This window comes from Octopus bimaculoides, chromosome 11 (genome assembly GCF_001194135.2).
Source record: "Octopus bimaculoides isolate UCB-OBI-ISO-001 chromosome 11, ASM119413v2, whole genome shotgun sequence".
Classification (NCBI taxonomy): Eukaryota; Metazoa; Mollusca; class Cephalopoda; order Octopoda; family Octopodidae; genus Octopus; species Octopus bimaculoides.
This window is the reverse complement of record NC_068991.1, coordinates 38,840,442-38,860,662: the sequence shown is the minus strand read 5'-3', so window position 1 is coordinate 38,860,662 and position 20,221 is coordinate 38,840,442. Positions and strand designations below refer to the sequence as shown.

Below are 20,221 nucleotides of genomic sequence, written 5' to 3'. Positions count from 1 at the left end.
AAGAGGTAAAGGACAGAATTTCTGGGAGAACTTCCTTTTAAATTTATAACGAAGATAGGGTTTTTAAATACACTCATCACAAACATGAATTACAGAATAGAAAAAGGTGATTTCAATTGGTTTTGAGCTGTGATTTCAATTGGTTTTGAGCACATGCACATAGCAAGAAAAGACATCATTCATACAGAAGTTTTACCTAGAGTGTGTTTGTGAGTGCGTGTGCCAAAGGAAGTTATTTTATGGCAGTCTTTCGTTTGATTGTTCATTAATTTCTGTAAAATTTTTTAATTTCTTTATGCTTTGAAGAGAGCAGAAATTGAATGAGAAGAGAAAGTGAAAAGGTAACATTTGCTTTGAAGTGAAAGATGTATGTATGTGTATATAAAATGGACACGTATGTGTGTGTGTGTGTGAGAGAGAGAGAGAGAGAGAGAGAGAGAGAGAGTGAGTGAAGATGTGTGTTGTCATGTATGTATTTTTTGCATGTATGTATAAGTGGCACTCATTTGCACTCTCTCTCTCTTTCACTCTCACACACACATAATCTTTCACATATGCATACATAAATACATATGCATACATCTTTTTTATGTCTGTGTGTGTATGCATGTGAGAGAAAGTGAGAGACTGTATTTCCTCATAACAAATAGAGAAATAGATGTCTTTTAAGGTATACATTCACATAGAAAATGTGACGTTGTCGTGGTATAAAATGTCATTTAGAATAGTTGAATTAGAAAAAGATTATAATGTTAAATTTTTGTAATGCAAATATGTAAATGAAAATAAAGTTTATATGTTAGCCAAAAGATTACTGAATCTTTTGATACCCCATACATCAATATCGGAAACTCTGTTTTTGAATGTATTTGTTAATTTCTGTAAAAATGTTTTATTTCTTTATGCAATGAAAAGAGCAGAAATTGAAAGAGAAGAGAAAGTGAAGCTGCGACATTTGCTTTGAAGTGAGAGGAGAAAGTAAAAGATGTACGTACGTGTATACGAAATGGACGTATGTGCAAGAGAGAGAGAGAGATAGAGAAGAGAGTGAGTGACAGTGCGTATTGTCATGTATGTGTAAGCGGCCCTCTCTCAGTCTTTCTCTCTGTCACACACACATCTTTCATATACTCATATACACATACATAAATACATATGCATACATCTATTTTGTGAGAGAGAGAGAGAGAGTGAGTGACTGTATTTCCTCGTAACATATAGAGAAATGGATGTCTTTGAAGGTACACACTCATATAGAAAATGTGATGCTATCGTCATTTTGGTATAAAATGTTTCCAATAGTTGACCTTTTTTCATACCCCATACATCAAAATCAGCAACTCAGTTTCCGAATGCATAACGAAGATATGCACACACACAAACTCTCTCTTATATATATATAGAAGTGTCCTTGTCTGTCGTTCTCTCAGTCTCTCACATTCCCTGTCTATCCATCTTTTCTAGTCTCCTCCCCTTCCCTGATGTCAGCCACCCTCATTCTGCCACATTTCCCTGAACCTAACACTTTTGTACCCCTCGCATTTTATAATGTAACAGCCTGACCCCATAGACGGTCCTTTATCAATTTTTATTGAAATCCAATTAACCTATAATTGAACTGGATGTTAGTTCAACATGTATACAAAGTTTGGGGAAGATTGATTCCCTGGTAACAGATAGGCAAAAGTGCTGGGGAGATTGTTAGAGCCACAAAATATGCCAAATCTACTGTTTTTAGAGTTTTAGCCAATTTGAAGAAAAGTCAGGATGTTTAGAGAAAGCCTCACAATCCTCGTAGTGATTGAAAATGCACCCCTTGCTTCTTAACAGGACTTGAAAGAGCAATTGAGTTGAACTCATCAAAATAGATGGCGAAGTTGGCTCAAGACTGAGGAATCAGTAAAATGACTGTTTCAAGGGCTGCGAGACAAGACCTCCATATGAAATCATACGTGAGGAGACACTGTAACATCCTAACTACCCGCTCCAAAGCCATTCACGCTGAAAGAAGTCCCAAAATTCTTAGTTATCTGAAACATCGTGGTGGAGATGTCTGCATCTTTGTGGATGAAAAGAAGTTCATGACAGATGAAGTTGCAAACCATCAAAACTCATGAGTGATAGTGTATGACCCTTCCCAAGTTCCTTCAGCTATGCATAACAAGAATCCAGCTTCCATTATGGTGTTTGAAACTGTTGCAAGTAATGGGAAATTGATGCCTCCTCATTTTATTGAAGCAGGTCTTAAAATCAACACAGCAGAATACCTCAAAATCTTACAAGAAGTTTTGTTGCCTTGGATTAGGAAGCATTATGATGCAAGTCAAGTCATGTTTGTACAGGACTCTGTGACAGTCCATTCTTCGAAAAGAGTGCATGAATTTTTGAAGAAGGAATTGCCCATATTCGTCCCTAGAAATATCTGGCCCTCTAGCTCGTCAAATTAGAAATCCATGTGTATTTTGGCTATGGAGCACAGCTGAAGCAATATCCAATGCAACTTCTCACAACTGTGTGTCTTCACTAAAGGCTTCGATCAAGCGAGCATTCAGTAAAATGAAAAAGGAAGAAATAGTTAAGGCATGTGCATCATTTCGTGAATGGATTGAACTTGTAAAGAAAGCAAATGTCCGTCACATTGATCTGAAAAAAGTGCTAAACACTCAACAATAAATTGGCATAAGCATAAAACTTACAGTGTTTGATTTTTATGAGTTATACCAATTATATTAAAGATATTTAAATGGTCCCAATTTACCTGTTACACCCTGTATGTACATATATATAGAGAGAGGGAGAAGAGCAGTTAAAAAACTTATCTCCATGCATGTTGAATGATCAATGTTTAAATAAAACATCATCAATTCTCCTTGATACAAAATGACGTAAGGCGGGCGAGATGAATGAAGTCTATTTTAAGGTTAGCATGGTTAATACAAGACTAGTTTCATGTTTAATGTACAAATTAAGTAAATAAATTTTTAAAAATTAATTTAATTTAAATCTAGTACATACTACATTCTTCAGCTGTATACTCCATATTTTGTGAAAAAATATGCATAACTTTAAAATATATTTACCTTCATTCATATATATATATATATATATATATATATATATATATCTTATCTATAAAAGGCAGATTTTCTCTGTGTGTGTGTATGTTTAAAATTCATACATTTACACAATTCCAAATTTCTTGGATGAAAGAATTGGAATTAATATTCTAAATACAATAAGTTAGGTCACAGCGTCATAAAGAAAAATAACAATCTTTGGTTTTTTTTTTTTTTTACAAATTTGCATATTAAAGAGAGAAGTCTTTGAGAAACTCACATGACTGAACCAAGGCAGTGGCCAGCTTGTAGCAAGGTTACTGTGATCGTAGAACAAGTACTCTACAAAAAACAATTCAACTTTATAAATAATAAATATATATATATTTTAAGACAAACACACACCCACCTTCCTATTTTTATTCTTTACTGATCACTCTACCTGTGTAACGAGTTATCTCTCCCTTTTTCTTAAGCTACATCTCATGACTTCCATACCTCATTATTAATAACCTCTTTTTTTGTCATTGACTGCTGCTCACCTTTGTCACTCACTGTAGCTATCCCTGTCTATCTCTCTCCTCCATCTCTGTCATGGTACATCTGTCTCTCTCTCTCTCCCCAGACTCTTCCTTTACCCACCCACCCTATACCTGGTTCTATTATTCTGCTCTTCTCCACTCTTTCTTTATTGCTATTTATCACACCCTCCTGCCAAAGCTACTTCTATTCCTTATCACCTTCCCATCAAACTCGTATTTACTATCAACCATACCTCCACACTTGTTCAGCATTCACCTCTACCTCCATACTCTTGTGAACTTACCCACCCACCCTTCCTGATCTATTGTCCTTAGTCTCTCTTCTACTCACCTTCTTATAATTTGAGGGTACACCCCGATACCTTGTCCTCATCATTTTTATCTCTCTTTCAGTTACTCCCATCCACCTTGGTATAACACAAAGTAGCCACGTATGTCCTCTGAAGCAAGACACCTGTTCCTGTCCATCTATCAGTTTTCTGACACCTGGCATAAAGCCACCTATGTCTTTACTACACACCAACTCAATCAAGAGGGTATTTTTGTTTTGTGAGTTATTTGGCAACATTACTAGTGCTGGGACCTTGAAAAAAGCACCCAGTACACTGAGGTCATCCGATTCTTAAAACAATGCGAAAAAAGACACTAGAGTTTGACAGTCCTCTGACTCGTCAGATTCTGTAGAACTGTTCAACCCATCTGGCATGGAAGACAAAACATTAAATGATGATGATGATAGCAATGATATACACACATACATATAACATCATCCTCACTGTAGTAACAACTACTTTTTTTTATGTCTGAATGGATCAGGTGAGGCTTCATTGAGGCAGAATTTTCTTCAGATGAATGTCCTTCCTAATGCCAAAACTTATCTGATTCCAAGCAAAGTAATAATTGTTCAGTCCACTGAACAATTTACAGCTTGGACATTTTTTTCACTTCAATTGATACCTTTAATGACTAGCCAATCCATCAACTCATTTATGCTGTGTTACACGAGTAAGTTAACAGTATGTATTCAAGAGATCATATTATTTTCATTTTCCTTTGACATTGTCTACATTCCATATTTAATGACTATGTCTCACTGCTATATGTCACACACATATGGCCTGCCTTCTGCATGTAGAAAAAATATTTTTGTCGTCAACAGATATAACATTTTTCATTCCTTCTTTATACTAGTTACTTTGTTTTAGCTACAACCACTTCCAGTTTTTAATGGATCATTTAGATTACAACACTTATCAGCTTCTGATTCATGAGAGCAGTTCATGAACAGTATTTCACGAGTCCTGCTATTGTGCATCTATTTTACTTAAAGTTCTGGTCCTTTATCAGTTTACCATAGATCTTACTATCCATTTCTCACATGAAGTACACAGTGTTAAGTTCCTACCCACACCCTTCTTACATATTGAGAAAGGCCAAATTCAAGACAGTGCTATTGACTATTGTCAACAATCTTCAGTTTTGCTCTAATAACCTGCTACTGCTTGGGAAAATCGTTCACTGACAGTTGATTTTTTTGACTTAAAAATATAATGCAGAAAAAAAAGAAGCCAAATCAATTTAAAACAATAAAAAAATTTTTTTAAGTTATCTTACTTGAGAAGAATGTTCATCATTGGGGACTTCAATTACAGTTGGACTGTTGACTTCTAGTACTTTCTGCATGATAATTAAAAGGAAATTTAAAAACAAAAATCAAAAAATCTTGGACGAGTGTAAAATATGTGGTCTTCATGTTAGTAAGAGATATTAGGGTAGAATCATGTTGCTCTTAGGAAACAACAGTTGTTGATTTTCCATTGTACTACAGTAGCAATGAGTATGACAGTATTTAGAATTAACTAATGAAATGACTTTGTGGGTATATACATACATATATGTATGTAGGTATGTATTTGTGTTTTCAATAAAGTTTAAGTTCTATTTCAAAACTCTCCCAAATATAAAACAAGACCTGTGGTATCTCATGTCAACCAGATTGAGAGAGGTGAGAAGAACAATGTTTGGTTACAGATATCATTCAATCATAACATTAAAAGAAAGAGAAAAGAACAAGAGTTACTTACTATATGAGGTTCCAGTTTTTTAAAACAAGACATTTTGAGAAGAATGGTTTGTACCAACTTAGAACAGTATAAATAAGTAGATTGCCTGTACAAAAGAAAAATATTAAGATTGAACAGTGATCATCAGCATTTAACACTTCACTTTCTATGGTTGCATGGCTCTTTAGTACAGCATGTTACCACTTGTATCCTTTATCATATTTTTTTGTGAAACTTAGCCTTCAGCATTCGCCCACCCTATGTCTTTCTTTTTTCTACAAGCTGCTTCTTTTTGGGTCACTCAGAATGTCTCAACCCAACTGTCATCTTTCATATGCACCACATATCAGTTCCAGCTCAGTCATCTTGCCTGCAAACTACATTTGATGCTTCTGACAGCCAATTTTTCTGTTCATTCATTTGTACTCCATTGTTCATGCATACTAACATTAGATGCCCAGTAGAGCATGGTTGCTTCATTTCTTCCAAATCTTTGCACATCCTCAGCTCAGTGTCCATGTTTCACTTCTATGGTATTCAGCACTTCATACATATGCATCTTATTAAGAAGGTTCCCAGTGAAGGAAAAAAGCTAAGTCAATAATTTTTGAAAATAATGAGAATTTATATAACAACTAAAGACATGGCTAACACTGAAAAGAATAAACAAAAGAGAATCCTTTTGTTGCCATTTGAGGCAATAACTCCAGAGTCTTTCCCATCCTATTCTTACATAAAGCAATGATGACGTTTGTTAACATCTATAAACAGCATATCCCATAGTTTGATGGTTTCATAGGTTTGAATGCAGAATGAGCAGTAGAATAAAATACAAAATTTATCTAACTTGAAAAACACAAATAAAGAGTAGCAACAAGAAAAGCATCCAGTCATAGCAGACTTCCTCACTAAGTCTCATTCAATCCATGCTAGCAGAGAAAAGAAAAGACACAAAAATCATGATGTTGATGGTGACAACTGATGACTATGATGATGACAACCATGATAATAATTATGGTGACAATGATGATGATGTCAGTTACAGAAAATAAGGAAATAAACTGTCAGAGTTGATAAGACATTAAGTAATCAGCTCATAGATTGTAGGGTCATACCTACTGGAGGCTCTACATTGTCTCTGAGCAAGAGACTTCTATAAATATTCTTCAGTTCATCTAACTGCCAATATCAGTTGTAGGTATCAGACCTGGCAATATTTGGAAACTTCATTCCTGACTGCTGCAGGTAATGGAAAACTTTTCATGTATCAGAAAAATAATATAGAGAAATCTATACAGTCACAGGTATCTCTGTCAATGTATAGAAATTATCTATAAATCCCTAAGACATGTCTAAGTGTACCTCAGTCTATGTAGCTTATAGAAATAAGTACCAAATTTGGAAATAGTATCAATGATAGTGAGGTATCTTATCCAGTGGAAAGCTCCCTTTCCATTGATTTAACACAGCTAAATTTTAGGGAGTTTAGTTGTGAAAATTTTAGCTCTAGATATGATGAAAGTAAATTTGTTTTCAACAGCATACCTTTTCTCAAGAACTTTCAAAAACTCTGGCTCACCAAGTCCCTGGGTGTGATCTGAAAAATAATAAAAATAAATCAAAATGGCATGTCTGTATCTCCCTACTTTACCCTTGTATTTCCTAAAATACTACAGCTGTAATGAGACTTGAAACATTGAAGATTTATGGTTGTGTGGCTGAAGGTGTTAAATATTGGATTATCGGACAATATTAAATTGTATCCTTTGATACAATAGTGTATAAGTGATAGAAAAAATAGATGACAAACAATTGGGAGGCTGTTATGCTGATAATAGGTTCTACTCAAACTTTATGTCTCAAAGACATTAAGAAGGTTCCCAGTGAAGGAAAAAAGCTAAGTCAATAATTTTTGAAAATAATGAGAATTTATATAACAACTAAAGACATGGCTAACACTGAAAAGAATAAACAAAAGTTCTTTTAAATAAAACGATTATTTAAAAACAAACTAATTACAGCCAATTTTTCATACTAACATCACATTTATTAAATTAGAAATGAAATCTGTAGGCAACTCAGCAAACTGAAGAAAGTTAAGTGAATCACTTCTTGGATTCTTAGCCAGGATTCAAAACCTAGTCCAGATTTTTCTTTGAGTGGAATTAGAACTAAGAAATTTATGAGAGTCAATTGTCATATTTAGATAAGTCCTATTGTATACTGAAAATCCTTAGGTTAAATACAGTTCAGATCAGATAACAGATGAAAAATCCTTTGTTTATCCTGATCTAATTTAATAGGAAAATATTATAAATACAAAATTCAAATCCAATTCTTCCTCTTTCGCTCAGCACCTTGTTGAAGAGCATTCCTCTTTCATCTGTGTCTAGGTAAAGGAGCACATTTACAAAGGGAAAGAAAATCTATCTCTATCTCAAGATGCTCCAAGACTGTTTCCACACATTTTCCCCATTCATCTCAATCTTCCATAATGGTCCTCAGCTCCTGTACCCCTTCCTTACCAGTATCCTCCAGCGAGTTGTCGATATAGGTCGTCTTCCTCCTTCCTCTCCTGGTTCTTCTTTCCACTGTTTGCCAGAGCACTAGCTTGTTAGCAATTTCCTCAGTGTGTCTGATGCAGTTAGCAATTTCATTGGTATGTCTGATGCTAGCCTCATTCTTTTATGCTGTGTCTTGAATGTTACTTTTGGTAGTCCCTGGTACAAGTCAGTATTTGTTGTATGACTCTCCCAGGAGACATTGAGTGCCATTCTAAGCATCCTTGTATAACAACCATCCAACTGCTTCTTCAATGCTTTAGTGAGCGTCCACGTTTCAGCCCCGTATAGAAGAACAGACTCCACTGTTGCCAGAAACAACTTCACTTTCAATTTCCTTGCTAACTTCGAACTCCATACCTTTCTCAATTTATGGCATGCGCTCCAGGCAAGAGGTTTCCTTGCTACGGTGTCTTCTTCAGTACTTTGTGTCCACGCACCAAAATATTAAAAATTTTCAACTACCTTGAGCAACTTACAGTCTCTCACTTTCACTGATACAGGCATTTCATGGCTGAATACTTGCAGCTGTTTTCTTTGCATTACAGTACAACCCTACCTTCCCAAATTCCTGCTCTAATCTGCTCAGCACCTCCTGTGCCTGATCTGTCCTCTCTGTTAATAATGCCAGGTCATCAGTATAGTCTAGGTCAGTTACTGTTACTGTTTGATGCCCTCTACTTATTTGCCTATGCAGTTTGAATCCCAGTTCTTCTCCCTTGCCCTCGTACATTCTACACATTACATAGTGCAGAACGTAGGCGAAGAGATAAGGTGCTAGCATGTCACCTTGTAATACTCCAGCTTTGACTTCAAAGTATTTCATCTCTCCATCCGGAGTGATCACTTTTGCTCTGGTGTTCTCATACAGCTTATTGGTGGAATATCATATGCTTTAAGTATCTTCATCATCATTCCTATATGTACTGAATCAAAAGCCTTTTTAAAGTCTTCATAAATAATTATAGCCTTCCTGTTATGGCTCTTAACTCCCTCTATCAGTCTTCTAAGTGTGACAATGTGAGATGCTGTTGACTGTCCTGATCTGAATCCATTTTGATTTGGTCACAATTGTTTGTCTATCTTAGGTTGTATTCGGTTAAGTATCATCTTGTTGACCATTTTTACAACAATGGATGACAGACTGATCCCTCTGTAATTTCCAGTATCACTTAGGTCTCCAGTTTTGGGCAGTGGGAGCAAGTCTATCTTAGTCTATCTATTGTTCTGGCTTCACATTGTCATTTAGTAGTTTGTTTGCAAATTCAAGGATGATGTCATCTAAATCACATCTTTTTAGTACTTCTGGAGGGATGTTGTCAAATATATTTGCTCATTCTTCATTTTCTGTTTCACTGTCAACTTTTAGATCCTTCCCAAGTTGTAGAAATGAGTGTACCACTTCTTAATTCTCTCGTCCTTTGATTTCCCTTTGATGATTCCCAGCTTTGCAGCTTTGCGACCAGTGATGGAGTTAATCAGCCTCCAGCGTTCTCTGTGCTTACTCTTTGCATTTGCATTTTCGACCTAGGAGATCATTTCATCCAGTTCCTCTTCTTCAATCTCTTGGTACACCTGTTTTAGACCCTCTTTCTTTCTTTGTAAAGTTTGTTTAGTATCATTGTTGCCAGCTTTATGAGAGTTGCTAAATGCCTCATGTACTTCACTGCGTGCTTTTTCTACCCTAGGCACCTAGGGAAAGAAAAAAATAACCCTAGAAATAAACTGTATGTACCTGCATACAAATATATAGATTAAAAACAAAAGCAAATCAACAACACGTGTAACCATTTTGGTTCCCATAGTCGTAGGCATAGCTGTGTGGTTGAAAAGTTTATTTTGCATCCATGGAGTTCGGGTGGTTAACATGCAGTATAGTGTCCGACAAAGGTGAAAGTAAATTGCAATAGCAACTAGAAGTGGCGGCAGTAAAGTAAATTAGTTGAAAGACTGCGTAGAACGTGTGTGTGCGTGTATATATAGCTTTTTTCAAGGTCTCTGAACATTTTTCACCATATACGATTATTCAGATACAATGTAAATAAAGCATCACTAGTTCCGTATTGCCAGCTGATTTTCTACCTAGTGCGTATCCATCGCCATTCGACATATTGTAAATAGATGCTCTTATCGTCGGATCAACAAAATTCAAAGAATGGTTCACAACGATATATGTTGCCTAAACTAACAATAGGAAGCCTAACTATGAAATACAAAACACATCCCTGGTATTATTTAATCCGTTATAATGGGCTAAAGTGTTTTACTCGTATGTCCAGGCAGCGCTTTCCTGTTCCCCTTTCAACTGTACTAAACAACACACCCAATAACTTTTCTATCATTTACCCTGGTGATATTTTGATACACGTATTTATGAAATTATAGGGTTTTACTATCGACACTTCCAAATTAATTTACTATCAGTTTTTTACGATACTAAACATCATGTTAACCAGGTTATTTTTTTATATATATTTGGTATCGGTAATGTATATTTGTATTTATGTAAGTATATGTGTGTGTTTATATTTGGAGATGTGTGAGTTTATGAGTGGAGATGTGTACGTATATGTGTGTTAAGATATATTCTTTCGATTCAAAATACATTTGTTATTCATCCTTGATGAATGAAACAACAGAGGGAAATAGAAACAATCTTGCAGGAAAGGTTACAAAAATAAATTTTTAAATGCAGCAAAAAACCTACAACGTGATAATTACATTACACATATAAATCCTCGTACTATTTACGATAACCAAACTTTCAACAGAAAATATTTTATAGCGTGTCACAAAGTGAGCTCGAACCCGAGGCCTCATTATTGTAAAACAAACTTAACCGTTGAGCCATAACTTCGGAGAAAGTAGGGTTGGAACCCTCCCCCGCCAAACTTTTCGAAGATAACAAAATTTGAAATGCATACCGAAGTGTGTATGAGATAGAAAGAACATTGTAGATGACAAGTTCTTTCTATCAAATCGGTCAAGAGATATGAAAGTATATTCTAACATCCGACCCTCAAAGGTACTCATCGTGACAGTTCTTCACAAGACTGATTCAGGATAGAATACGGCAATAACGGGACACAGCAACATTTTAAAAGTTCTTATATTGGCAGTTTCTTATGCAGCAAGACTGCGTCAAGATATAAAACAGCAATATTTTAAAGTTCTCATATTTGTATTTCCTTACAAGCCAGGAATAGCAGCAATATTTTAACAGTTCTCATCGTAGCCGTACTTTACAGGACAGTTTCTTGGACCTGGTAATATTTATTTAACTCTTCCGGGTTTAAGAGTTATTTCCCTTCACTTCATGACGTCGGCTTGATATAATATTGAAATGGCTGATAAGGAGTGGTGTGGAACCACCCAGTGAAACATACTTCTTAAAAAAAAAACCCAACTAAATACTAATGTGCATGCTTGATGTAGAAACTCAAGAAAATGTAATCAATTGAAATTAAAACAGTTGTAATGCAACCAATCATTTTCTTGAGTGACTAAATCTGATTTTAAAAAAAAGAAAAAACAAAACAGGGGAGACAACTCGTAATTATAATGATTTCAAATTTTGGCACAAGGCCAGCAATTTCATGCGGTGAAGGTAAGTTGATTACAGGCCCCACTGCTTAATTAGTACTTATTTTATCGATCCCGAAAGGATGAAAGTCAAGGTTCGACCTCAGCGAAAGTTGAACGTAAAGACGAACAAACTGCCGCTAAGCATTTTATCGTCTTTATATTAGCTGACATGCTAATCATTCTGCCAGGTTGCTGCCTTAACTCAACATGATATGATTGGGAAATGAGTCTTCACATTAACAGTGTAATTTTAATTAATTGAAATTTCTTGTGTTCTTGTTATTACTAAGTATCCTGTGGAAGCCTATAGGTTAGATACTGTGTTTACAATGAGAAGGTCGTATGTTCAATTCCTGGACAGGGTGACAAGTAGTATCTTTGAGCAAAGCACTTCATTTTGTGTTGCTCTAGTGTCACCCTAGTACTGGTGCAACTTTTTCTCAGCTACATCCTCACTGCTTCGCTGAACCAAAGGCAAGAGGGCTGCTCTGAGAGGCTGTTTGTGTTTGCTCATGATTATGGAGGCTCTTAAAGCAAATAAAAAAAAAAGTGTGGTACATGCTACCAGGTCATAATCACTCGTTGCCAAGGTCCATCACTGACTCCGTGACTTTCATTACCTGATCTAACAACTTGATACCTCTGTAATTATTTGTATCTAAAGCGTCACCTTTACCTTTGTAGCAGTTGACTATGGTGCTGCTACACCAGTCATTGGGTATGACTCCTTCGTGTATCACCTGGTTAACAATACAGGTGACTAGGCTATAACCAATACTGCCAGATATTTTGAGCATCTCTGCAGTAATTCCTGATGGGCTGGGGGCTTAATTGCTTTATCTACCATGGTACTGTCAACTCGGATAGCTGGTCCCTTTGTTGGGTCGACATTCGACAGATTCTCTTTCTCCTATTCATTCTCTTTATTGAGCAATCTTTTGTAGTGGCGTCTCCAAACCTCTTTCTTTGCAGCCTCGTTTAGTGCAACTGTACCATCATCCATGCAAACACATTTCTCTCCTACGGCATCACAATTCTCTCTCACACACTGTCTTGCAACATGAAATACCTCAAGTCTTTGGTTCTCACGGCGCAGAACATTGGCAAATTTTTTCTCATCTGCTTCCCCTCTGGCTAAATAAACCTGTCTCCTAGCTTCCCTTCTGGCAGTCTGATATAATTCCCTGCTACTACCGTTCTTCCAGTCCTTCCAAGCCTGTTTCTTTTGTCTAATAGCCCTGTCAACAACATTGTTCCACCACCACGTTATTTTGGGTCGAGAGGGGACTTTGTACCATCCACAGATCTGGTCAGTGGCCCTCAGCAGGTTGTCCCGTAGAAACCTCTAGTTGCCTTCTACATCGTGTGAAGCTATATCCCCCTCTATTTCATTAAAGGCTTCAAGTAATAAGTCTCTAAATCTCTGTCCATTCGCAGGATCTTTGAGCTTCCAGACCCTTCTCCTCTATGCTGGTCGTCTTCTGGGCAACCACTTAGCCCTGATCCTTAAGTCATATATATATATATATTTATATACATGTTTAATATATGTATCTGTATACACCTTCACATATATATTTTCTTCTACTACGTAGCACTGACCTGTCCAACCAACCTAATCCATATTCCCAAATTCTTTATTCTACCATATTACTACCCCTACCCACCTTGCTCTGCCCCATCACTTAGGCTTTATCACTACATACCTCATGCTCCTTTTCTTTTTACACTATTATACCTCTCTCTCTCTCTCTATCACCCCACCCCATTCCTTCTATCCGACACTCATTTACTCTTTACCCTATCATTTTTTTACACTCTCATATCTTTCTCTATTGCCCTCACCTTCCCATTCCTACTATCAATTTATCTTGACTGACCACTAACTGGTACACTTTCCCTCTCTTCATCTCTTTATTATCTCTCTCCTTACTTTTCTTTATTCCTCTTCCTGTTTTCGATTTGACCTTACAAATACATTCCCTACTTTTAGGTTACTTTAAATATACCCTCGATTCAATAGCATTGTGTACAAACTCTATACTTGGAATGACCAATTTTAAATACTATTGGAATTTACTCACCAGGTATTAGAATCTTATATCTTTACTATTCTGCCTAAATAATGGATCTACAAATGCAACATCCTTGCATATCTCACATCTATTTTCATTCCCCCACTTCACTCTCTATTTCATATCTTATCTAAATTAACTATTGCTTAACCATTTTCTCACACTGTCTCTGATGAAGGGATATAAAAAATATCCCGGAAACAGCTGTAAGACCTTGTATTTATAAATGTTCTAACATTTTCACAGCCTTGGTTTTTTTTAATCTCATTTTGAAAAAAAATTTTATATATATATTTGGCTGCTGGGGTAAGATATCTAAAATAAAAATCAGTATATTTTATCAGTTTTTGTCATATTCTTGATGAGAAAGTGTTTGCTGAAACTGATAGTGTATTTTAGTGATGTCATTGGCCAATAAAAGTGAATATTTTAATTGCAGTTTACTTGTGTAATAATTAATTGGTTTATCTAAATTTCTACCAACAGTTTTTTCAATGACTTCATTCTCTCTGGTTGTATAGTATTTATATAATAATTTTAGTAATGGTAGTGGTAAGTCTACGTGTTTTTATGTGATGAATGTTTCTGTAATTGTAATCAAGAATATTATTGTTCTGTGAACTAAATAGATACCAGCTTGAGGGTAGATGTTTTATTACAGTTTATCCTGTTTTATTTATTGTAGCACCATTGTCAATGTATGTCTATCTGTTTGTTATATTACCAGTTTGTCTATTTATTTATTCATACACATATCTGCCTGCTTACTAAAGTTATTACATCCAATACCTTGAGTATTTTACCGTCTTCATTCAAGGAAGTAAGCAACCATTAAGTAATTAATTAACAGCTAAGATGTTAACCTTTAATCTGTTACTTCATAATTTGATTCATAGGTTAGCTATTGTTGGAATATCAAATTGAAATAGGACACCTGACTATGTTGAATGTCAATAAAAAAAGTCTATTTTGTTCTGGCTAAGTGATTTGTAAATTGTGTTATGGAAATAAAATAGCAGAAACAAATTATTGAATCTAATTTGAAGAAATAAAATAGTAGGCACTCCATCATGTAATTGACAACATGATCACCCAGCAAGCAATAGATACATTGTATGGACCCATTTCTCTTCTTAAGTATCAAAATGGTACTTTGTAATGTGTAATATTGGTTTCAAATTTTGGTACAAGGCCAGCAAGTCCTGAAGACAGATTTCATCAGTTACATTGATCCCAGAGCTTGACTGGTACTTATTTTATCAATCCTGAAAGGATGAAAGACTAAGTTGACTTCAGTGGAATTTGAACACAGAATGTAAAGAAGGATGAAATGCTGCTAAGCATTTTGCCTGGTGTGCTAATGATTCTGCCAGCTCGTTGCCTTGGTAATATCTAATATTAACAAATTAAAGAGTTATAGAAATATATATGAACTTAGAGAGGAAGTGATTACACAAGTTTTACGTCAGTAGTTCAACCTCTAACAATGACACAGACACTTATAGAGGGCAAGTTATAGAATAACAACTAAAAAGACACCTTTGGGTGAGTATCCCACTAATGCAATCACATTTTTGGGTAAGTGGCCCAACGATACAGTCACTCCTTTTAGTAGTGGCCCAATAATACAATCATACCTCTTGGTGTGTGGCTCAATGCAATGACACCTTTTGGCTAGTAACCAAACAATTTAATTATACCTTTTGATATTAGCCCAATACAACCGCACCTTTGGGTAAGTGGTCCAGTGTTGAAATTATATATTTGAGTTGATTGTCCACATTTGTAACTATTATAAAAAGAAATTTTAACTCCTCCATCAACTTTTAACCAGTAATTGAACAGTTTAGTCTGTCTATGTCAAGTCTTAAAACCTAGTCTCTCACTGCCTAGCCGTTTAGTGTGTCCATCTTTATATCATTATCATCATTTATAAGTCTACTTTCCATGATGGTATGTATTGGATACACTTACACAGAATGCAACAGGTCAGAGGACCACATTTTGCTCCAATAGTTCAGTTTTCATTTGACTTCCATGGTTGGATGCCCTTTCTAACACTAACCACATTAGTGTGCTGGGTGCTTTTACACGACACCACCACCACTGAAGTTTAATTGTAACTCTCAAGTCTTAAAGAGCCCTCCCCCTTGCCTGAGAAGGAGATAAGAGAGTGGTTGCTCTATACAAGGTATTAAGAGGTGAATTTAGGATGGAAGGCATATAAAGACCGTTTTGTTGTGGAAGAAATTCAAGGCTACCTCAGCACAATTCAAATAAAGTACATGTGCTTTCACTTCTCTTTTTCTGCATTTCTTGTCTTTTGCTGACATGTGGTTTTTCTAGTGAAAATCATTTCTTCTCTTACTCTCAAAAAAATTTATTAGAGAACAGAAGTAAAACAAGCATTGCTGCTGTCTATTGATAATATATAACAGAAGAAAGATGAAGACATACAAAGAGATGAGAGAGTGAAGGAAACGGCAAAGAAATACAGAGAAAGTGAGAGAAAATATTTGAAATATAGTTTGATTCAACAACGACAAGTGGTTCTTAACCTTTTATTTTTGTTTGTAGTACCACTTTTTAAGTAGTTGTGATACCTAGTACCAACCTAAATGGGATGTAAAGTATCACAAATAAACTAACTTAGCATGGATAATAATTTATAAATTTCACACAAAAATGGATCGCATAAGCTTTTAACAGTGAAATGATAAAAAAACTAATAAAGACAAAAGTTTACTTTGTACATGGCAAGTTAATGATTTCCCTGTGCCAGATGAGATCTAGCTAAATTTTCTATATCAGGTTCAATGTTAGTCAAAAGAAGTCATGTCTCCTCTTTGACTTATTGCAAATTTATTTTGTTGCTTAGTCAGCAATTGCAACACCACACTGAATCCTTTCCCTTCTAATTATGAAGAAAAGCAATGAACAACAATTTAATTTTTTGCTAAAGTTGAGAATACTTGCTTTGTCTTTTGGGCCAGAATAATTTATAACCAAGTCGCTGAAAATATACTTGAGCTTTGAAATTATTTTTTCATGTAAACTTGGTTGAGCAGAAGAGATACCAGAAAGAAATGGATTTATGACTCAATTAGGTACTTTAAGATGAGTAAAATTTTTAAACTTTATCATTGTCTTCTTTCAGTGTCTGCAGATGAGAAAAATAGCAATCTATATCTGTGTCTATTATTAAATTGCTTTCATTGTCTTCTATTATGTGCAGGTTTGGAAACTAAAAAAATCTTTCCTCAATAATCTCTCTTTGTAGAATAATTTGCTGGTGAATGCATTTACAATTAACTTTGCTTTATTTAATTCATATTATTTCCTTGCAATTCAATGTTTACCTCATTTAATTTAGTGAAAATATCAGAAAGATATGCAATGTCAACTTTCTTGTTGCTTAGTCTATTATACAGGTCCTCATCATACAAATTAAGAAATTCTAAAACAGGCTCATAGAGATAAAAATATTTTAAATAATTTCCATTTGAAAGCCATCGCACCTCAGTATGAGACAAGAGGCACTTATAGTTTTCTTTTCCATGGCAAATCATCTGAAAGGTATGGTCATTCAATGAATGGGTCTTGAATTTATTTACTGTTTTAATTACATCATTCAATGTATTATATAGTCTACCACTAAGATGTTTCTCAGTTAAGTGTTCTTGATGAATAACAGTGAACTAAAAATATATGTGGAACTGCTTTCTTTAAATGTGCTAAAATCCACAATAATAGCCTATCAGGATTGATACACAAGCATTAAAAACTTTTTTAACAACCTTAAAAATTGTAGAACTTTTTGTGTCAAGTACTATTTTTGGCGCAAACAGAATCTCTTCAATAATTTCCAGATTTGAATTTACATAATGGACGTAGGTCATTAACAAAGATTCATTGTCATGTAAAGTTGACTCAAGTTGTAAAGAAGATTCTTCATTTTTTAAAGCATCACATATTCTTTTACTTGTTTCAGTCATCTGACTGCAGCCATGCTGGAGCACTGCCTTTTGTCAAACAAATCAACCCCAGGACTTATTCTTTACAAGCCTAGTACTTATTCTATTGGTCTCTTTTGCTGAACTGCTAACATAGGGACATAAACACACCAACATTGGTGTCAAGCGATGGTGGGGGTGGACAAACATTCACCATGTCATCTATTCTTGTAAGTTAGTTTTTAAAATATATACTTCCCTCATTTTATTTTAATAACCATTACTAGTTTTATCACATATATAATTACTACTATGGGTAAAATTATATGATCCCACTGCCCCATAAAGCCTAATGCCCTCTTTGACATGCCCAGTGCCCTGTGAGGGCAGCACCACCCTCGTTGAGAACCTCTGATATACACCAACAAATAATGAAATAGTGTTTGAGATAAAAACAAATAACAGATTTCACACAAGTTTATTAACTCATCACAATAACTGTTACAAAGTTAGTCACATTTCATCTATCCTTTAATTGTAATATTTTCATTTAAAAAAAAATTTTCTTTATTTTTTGGTTAAATCAAATTATACAAAAGAAATATTTCCCTGATTTTATAAAGTTTAATTATATTTCTGAGTAAGGCAAACTCAATCTGTTCAATAGCATTATTTTGTTACATATTTTGGTCTTGCACCAATGAAAACGATCATTATTTCTTTATATGGAAAATTGTCAGATATTCATGCTTATTTCCTTTATATCTTGTACCAGAAGTTAACTCTTTCTTTTCATTTTCAGTGTCTAAACTTATGGTGCAACCCCAAATATTTCATGATATATATGAACATTAGTTGAGCTCTCTTAGAGAAAAATACCTTGCTAAGAATAATTATGATACCAAATTGATATATGTGTGTATTGTGTTTATATAGGTTTCAATAGGTGAACTGTGGCTATGTTGGGCCACTGATTCAAAGGGTTTTAGTCAATTATATCAACTTTGGAAGGGGATGAAAGACAAAATTGATTGGATGTTTTTGACAAAACTGAAATACATTACACAAGGTATTTTTGACATCCCAATATTGTTATCTAATGCAGACACACACACACACACACATGTATACATCCAATGGATGTCCACACTGTCTCCACCTCCCAAACTACATTCACAAGAGGCTGTGGTTCTCTAAGGTTAGAGTAGAAGACACTTGCTCAAGATAACACACAGGGGAACTGAACCCAGAACCAAGTGGTTGCTAAGCAAATTTCATATTACATATATGTATTCATCAACATATGTAAATATATGTATGTATGTTGTGATGACAAACTTCCATGACTTTTCTTAACCTGTGGATGACTACTTTGTGAATCTGAGTAGTTGTTAATCTAACCTTTTTAAAACTTGTCATCACAAATGTCTACAAGTGTACATGAATGTGCAAGGGTGCTTTAGGCATTTGCAGCTGTCACTCTAAGACTGTACGTGTGAGTATTTATGTGTACTATGTCAACTTCTTTTATTTCAAATTTTATTATAATTTAACATTTTTTCCCACAATTTTATTTAAATAAAGACAGAGTGGGAGAGAAAAGAAAATTGATAAAAAAAAAAGAAAGCAATCTTAATTATAAAACTGCCTGCAAGTCTGAACAATTTCCTGAAATTTTAAAAAAAGAATATCTGAAGACAGAGTTCTTTTTTTTTTTTCAGAAATCTTAATACTTTGAATTTGCAAGGATTTAAAAAGAGATATGTGAATCAATTTCTACAGTCAGTGGAAGATTTCATGGCTGGAAAGTAAAACAAAAAACATTTCATTATGAAACAGCAAATACATATATATGTTTTGTTTTTTATAAGAATAAAATTATATAAAAATTTTCAGATTACTAATCTCATCTTTAGAAATTGAAAGATGTTTTCAGTATTTATATCAAGACTACATTCTGATTGGTTTGAACTCCAGTCATCATCAGGTGTTATATCGTAGATGTGTACAATATATATATATATATGTGTGTGTGTGTGTGTGTGTGTGCAGGAGTGGCTGTGTGGTAAGTAGCTTGCTTACCAACCACATGGTTCTGGGTTCAGTTCCACTGCATGGCACCTTGGGCAAGTGTCTTCTACTATAGCCTCAGGCCTACCAAAGCCTTGTGAGTGAATTTGGCAGATGGAAACAGAAAGAAACACGTCATATATATATATATCTATATATATAAAAATGAGAATGTGTGTCTGTCTGTGTGAATCCCTAAAACTCGAGAACTACGCAACCAATTTCATTCAAATTTTACAGATGCCTTACTTAGGGTTCCAGTTGTGTTTTAGTCCAAAAAAAAATTTTAACTTCTTCCAGAGTTTGAGCCCACAGC

The 20,221-nt window shown here is 34.9% G+C and overlaps 1 protein-coding gene and 1 long non-coding RNA gene across 2 annotated transcripts in view; both read right to left on the bottom strand.

Annotated features, from left to right (window-relative positions):
• Positions 1-11,727, bottom strand: part of LOC106883094 (protein artemis) — a 43,274-nt gene extending 31,547 nt beyond the window's left edge. The window contains exons 1-5 of the mRNA XM_014933985.2: positions 11,147-11,727; positions 7,207-7,258; positions 5,683-5,767; positions 5,213-5,275; positions 3,337-3,398 (exon numbers count right to left, since the gene is read on the bottom strand). Coding sequence (XP_014789471.1) covers positions 3,337-3,398; positions 5,213-5,275; positions 5,683-5,767; positions 7,207-7,258; positions 11,147-11,255 — 371 coding nt within the window. The 5' untranslated portion in view covers positions 11,256-11,727. The remainder of the gene's footprint in view (positions 1-3,336; positions 3,399-5,212; positions 5,276-5,682; positions 5,768-7,206; positions 7,259-11,146) is intronic.
• A 6,569-nt stretch (positions 11,728-18,296) lies between these two features.
• Positions 18,297-20,221, bottom strand: part of LOC128249072 (uncharacterized) — a 6,828-nt gene continuing 4,903 nt past the window's right edge. The window contains exon 2 of the long non-coding RNA XR_008265174.1: positions 18,297-19,636. This is a non-coding gene — a long non-coding RNA (uncharacterized LOC128249072). The remainder of the gene's footprint in view (positions 19,637-20,221) is intronic.